General features: G+C 37.3%; 1 protein-coding gene across 1 annotated transcript in view; it reads right to left on the minus strand.

The window, feature by feature from the left end:
• Window positions 1–2,686, minus strand: part of LOC137622929 (histone H3-like) — an 82,506-nt gene extending 79,820 nt beyond the window's left edge. Inside the window, exon 1 of the mRNA XM_068353499.1 lies at window positions 2,533–2,686. Within this exon, the coding sequence (XP_068209600.1) occupies window positions 2,533–2,552 (20 nt within the window). The 5' untranslated portion in view covers window positions 2,553–2,686. The remainder of the gene's footprint in view (window positions 1–2,532) is intronic.
• Between the last annotated feature and the right edge of the window lie 3,314 nt (window positions 2,687–6,000).

A 6,000-nucleotide genomic window follows, 5' to 3' on the forward strand; every position in this document is an offset into this window, starting at 1 on the left:
CCCGGCAATCAGAACACACGGTATGTGGGTCGAGAGAAGCCTTGGGAAGACGTTTGTTACAATCCCTAGCATTACATTTACGAAATTTAGGTCCAGGGATAGGAGAAGGGTCAGCCATATTGAACAGTCAAAGAAAATCCAAAACAAATCCAAAGTCATCAACAATAAACACTAGCCAAAAAAGGGTTCAAGAGTTTTAATTGAAGAGAAAAACACCTGTCACTGCGAAAGCTCAAAACAACCAAAAAGAAGTACTTCACCAAAAATGACGAAAACTCCAGGTCAACAGCGAGCGGAATCAACTTGTCGACAAGACCGACAGAGAAGAACTGGAGCTGTTTACAAGTATATGCGGTATCTGGCCGATAGTCGGCGCTGGTGGGCACACCCGCAACCTTCATGGCGATCGCTCGCGAGTTTTTGTGTTTCTGTCGAGCCGTCCGAGACGTCAGATATTATATATTCACCGGCTAAGTTTAATATTTAAAAACAGCATTTATTTGGAAGGTCCATTTGTACATAACTTAGAACATGCTTTTAAGAGGTGATTGGTGGTAATTTCGTGGTCTTCATACCATTTCCATAAGGCAAATATTTTGCCTTGCACTGTTCTAAACTAACCATCCTTGACAAGACGGACCTCTACGGTGACATTTTTGGCTTTTTTGTACAATAATGGTACTAAAACATGAAATGGAATATGAGAGCTGCCTGCCATGCCATTCAACTTTCTGTGGTATCCCTCTACGTCATTGTTGATACGGATACTCTGGCCGAATACAGTCCAGTCACTTGGCGCCCAGAATCCATTGATCCAAGTTTCTTTAATATAATCCACTGAATTTTTAAGTGGTCTGTTTCCCATATTCGTTATTGTTTTTTTTTTCTTTTTATGATTTGATTGTTATTTGTTTTTCTTAATTTATTTTGCGTGTTCATGTATGTGCGCTTTTATTCTCTCTCTCTCTCTCTCTCTCTCTCTCTCTCTCTCTCGAAGATAAACAATAATAAATAAAATAATAATGGAGAGAGAGAGAAATTGACATGTGCTTTCTCTCTCTCTCAAGAAACAAAGAAAGCAAAGAAGAAGAATAAAAAGGAGAGAGAGAGAGAGAGAGAGAGAGAGAGAGAGAGAGAGAGAGAGAGAGAGAGAGAGAGAGAGAGAGAGAGAGAGAGAGAGAGAGAGAGAGAGAGAGAGGTACCACTGTAGTTCTCATATTTAAGTTACCATCTTGGGAGGCTGTAGTGACTAGGGTTGACGGTGAGAGAGGCCGTAGTGACTAGGGCCGCAGTGGTTGAGGGCTGTATTGACTGGTTTCCGCTTTCCCCGCCCAAAAATCCGAGTTCCGACTGGGGGGCCCCCATTATCGGCGGATATAGATATATTTCTGAAACTATTCATTTCCGACAGGAACGAGTGTCATTTTCGAAGAGAACAAAACTATTTCTAAAGAAAAAAGTAGTTTTTGCCCTAGGTTACATTACCCTGTAATAAACTACAATAGAACCAAAACCCTGAAGCCTTCTCAAAAAAAACATAACTAATAATGTTGAAAGACCTGAGTTCCTTCCTTCATACAATACCGTAAAACGGTTAATGTCTAGGAGAGGGCCGCATGAAGATATCAGTGATATTCAATGTATTTTTACTAGAATGTATAGGAATGTATGTAAATAGTGGTATACGAGTGAGATAATCTAGTGAAATTCAATAAGTGGAAATATCGACTATCAAACTCGTGCTACTCTTATCTTCCTCCCAGAATTTTTCTAAGTCTATTGTTATTGTTGACAGTCTTGTTTTTAGCTCAAATGAGCCCTGTAACTACTATAATCTGCAGACAAACTAGTTCACTATGACATCTTACATGTTTGGCCCCAAAAATCACTGTGGCCTAGGTAGGGGTACAGGGCCCTAGGTTAGGTTAGGTGGTTGTATTAGGTTTGGTAGTGCCCCGAAAATCACTTTTTCTCCTCCTCCCCCAACCCAAAAACCCAGCTTCCCACTGGGGTCCCCCATAATTGTAGTAGTAGGTTTATGCTTACACTTTGTGTGTAAGAGTAAGTCTTAGTTTCTTTTTTATTCATTTTCTCATGTTTCTATGCGATGTGCAACACCAATCTGGTAGTTTTTTTTGCAGTTTTTCGTCGTTAATACTTGAAAAACGGGTGCGGCCTTCTCCTGGACATTTATCGGTACAACTGCTGGGTTTAGCCAACCCCGATGGCATGGTACAATATACTTTTTGCTTTCAATGCTAACAAATTGGGATATATAGAAACTATCTCAGACCCGATAACACAGTTTATACAGATGTGCAGTATTAAGTATTGGCAAGAAAGACACAATTTTCACTTATGGTAATTTAAACATGATATTCATCCCTAAGGCACGGTAAACAACTACAGGCTACCGAAGAGAATCGACTTGGCTTGCGGGCCTACGAATGTTAAAGCATACATAGACAGTGTTAAACAGTTCAACTGGGAGTCTAACTCCTTTACAAGAAAAATAGCGAACAAGTAGCTTACTTTTGCGTTGCTCGAACCATCGTTGATAATTAAAACCGTTTAAAATGTGACACAACTTTCGGTAGATCGCGATACACCTTTGAAGCAGTGGCGCCAAATCGTTTTCGGATCATGTAAACAACAACCACTGTTGCCAGATCTGATTGTAAGCGAATATTTTGCCGTTGGAAGTGAACTGAACTTATCAGTGATGTTACGGTTATTTAACATGGTTTTATAAGGTTTATGCTAACAACAAAATATTTGTAGCCTTATTCTATGGAGGTATAAAATCCATACATGCTCGCCACCACACAAGAATATACTACACACACACACACACACACACACACATACATATATATATATATATATATATATATATATATATATATATATATATATACATATATATATATATATATATATATATATATATATATATATATATTCTATAGCAAAATTTTACAAAACCTTTCCTGGACACGGCATTGAAAATAGGTATGGCTCGTGAGATATCTATGAAGCTTTGCTAGATAAAAAACGTTCAAGTTGGCAATACTGACTTTAAAATTTTTCATACTGGAAAAAGAGAGAAACTTCAAAATTTCGAGGAGAGCTCGAAGAAAAGCGAAATAAATGAGAATATTGATTCATATTGTAAAAGGGAAGTTTTTCAGGGAATTTAAGGTCAACATAGAGGACTCAGGGCCAGAAACACAAAACAAGAGGAGACAACGGAACGTTGAAGCTAGAACGCAGAACGGCACACGATAAAGAACAATGGTAAAAATAAGACAATTTGTTTCAAAATAATGAATATTCACGGCTTAACAAACCAAAACGAAAGTTTCGATAATAAAATAGCAGCATTAACAGATAGACAACAACAAAAATGGATAGATTGATATAAGCAATATATCTCTTGCCTGAGGGTACACTCGGGCACACTATTCTATCGTATTTCTCTTTTTTTTTTATTTATATAGGAAACCTTTATTTTAATGTTACTGTTCTTGAAATCTTATATTTTTCCTTGTTTCTTTTCCTCACTAATCTATTTTCCCTGTTGGAGCCCCTGGGCTTATAGCATCCTGCTTTTCCAGCTACGGTTGTAGCTTAGCAAGTAATAATAATAATAATAATAATAATAATAATAATAATAATAATAATAATAATAATAATAATAACTTATGTAACAACAGTATGAGGGATTCTAGCGATAAAAAGGAGCTGGGTTTAATGTTGGTAGGCTATAGCCCTGTATGGTATCTATGTAGGCCTACTTTACTTTTACTTTTAGGGGTTTATTTCTCGCCCTCCATCAGACACTAGGAGTCTGTTCAGGCGGGCCTTGATGTGTGGAAATAATTCCTTTCCAGTTTATATTTTGCTCTGTATCTTTTCAGTCATTCGCTAGCATTTGTATTCAGGCTTAAAAGTTTTCAGATCACTATTATAACACTTTCCAAAGAGATAAGTCTTCAGGTTTTTCTTGGAAGCTGCCACATTTTTGCTATTCTTGACATCAAGTGGAAGGTCGTTGAAGAGTCTCAGTGTAGCATAACAAAAAGTTCTTCCTCCTATTTCATGATTCACACTAATTTCGAATAGTCTATATGGGTCATCAGCATGTCTTACAGCAGCGCTAGTTGCTTGATGGTAGGGGACCAAGCAATCACGAAGATATTTAGGCTTATCACTTGTAAGTGCTTTATGGGTCAACAAACAAATCTTAAATTCAATTCTAGCCTTAACAGGTAACCATTGTAGATCGATCAGTGCAGGATTTATTCTCTACCGAAATTTAATGCCTTTTATCAGTCTAGCCGCCCGGTTTTGCACATTTTGAAGCTTTCTTAGTAGTGTATTGGGCAATTTATAGTACAGAGAATTGCAATAATCAAGCCTTGATATTACGTGACTCATCACTAAAATTTTTGTACTGCCGTCTGTTAAATATTTTCTAATAAATGCCATGTTTCTCAGGTGATAGGTACACACTTTCACTGTGTTCACTATTTGATCCCTCATTGACAAATTACAATCTATCAGTACAACCAAATTTTTCACAACAGGCACAATCCTAACATCAGCGTCACCAATTTTTATACTTTGAAATAACTGGTAATTCTTCAAAGCCACCTTTGTGCCAAAAAAAACATACATTCTGTTTTATCATCATTTAATTTAAGCTTTTTCCTCTGCATCCATGTTTCCATTTCAGTCATTATCTCCATGGGCGTAGGAGCAGGGGGGGGGGGGGGGCCTGGGGGGCTATAGCCCCCCCCCCCACTTTTTTGCTGAAAATATGCTTTTAAACATTCAGATTTACATTTTGTAAATGCATTTCATCTCTGACAACAGCTCCTGTACAGTCTCACCCTCCCACCCCACTCCCGCCACGTAAGTATCATGTTAGTACCCAGCATCATAGTTTCACAGTCCCGTACGTCACGTGTCACTCGCTTAGTTTTACAGAGAGCAGCCCCAATATTGGTAATCAAGCCACTTAAAATGTTTGACCCCCAGTGCATACCGTGCAAACTTATGTTAATCTATCCATCATTAGGCTACCAAACACTATTATAGTAACAAACTACATTATTGATACGCAGTAATAAATTGAAAACATGACACACGCGAACACATGTAGTTGACGAATATCACACAAATAAACATATGCATGAATGTATATATATATATATATATATATATATATATATATATATATATATATATATATATATATATGTATATATATATACATAGATAGATAGATAGATGATATATATATATATATATATATATATATATATATATATATATATATATATAGGCCTATAGGCCTATTGGTATTTTATGATTGTTATTGTGTAAAAATTGGAATTGGTCACATAAAAATCTTCCAAAAATATGATTTTGTTTTTGATACAATATGCTGTCAGATGCCAGGAAATCGCATCTGAGGGTGTTTCATCATAAAAAATTTCTGGGGGAGACCCCCTATACCTTCGCGCCTGCGGCTCTGCCTTCAGTGTTATTTCGAACTTTAGCCCCCCCCCCCCCCCAAACAGGAAAACGCTCCTACGCCCCTGCCTATAGTTTAATCATATTCTCATTTTGCTTTTTCTTAATATCGTATTTCCTCAGTTAATTCTATTATTACTATACATACGTTTTAACTTCTATTCAAACACTATTCTATTTCTTATTTTCCTCTTAGATATGTAGTGAAAGGAATTGCATATCGCCATGATCAAGCAAGGCTGTACTAATCAAGACCGCCCATACTAGGTAGGTTTGCTGTGAGCGATCAGACTAAAGTCTCCCACCATCATCAATTCACAGTGGCCAGTGTGGTGATCAAAATGGCCAAACACCAGGCATGACTAAGGACATGTCTGAGGCCTATGTCCTGCAGGGGACTAGAATCGGTTTACTGTATTGTCGATGTATAAAACAGACACACACACACACACACACACA

The sequence above is a fragment of the Palaemon carinicauda genome, chromosome 30 (genome assembly GCF_036898095.1).
Source record: "Palaemon carinicauda isolate YSFRI2023 chromosome 30, ASM3689809v2, whole genome shotgun sequence".
NCBI classification, from domain to species: Eukaryota; Metazoa; Arthropoda; class Malacostraca; order Decapoda; family Palaemonidae; genus Palaemon; species Palaemon carinicauda.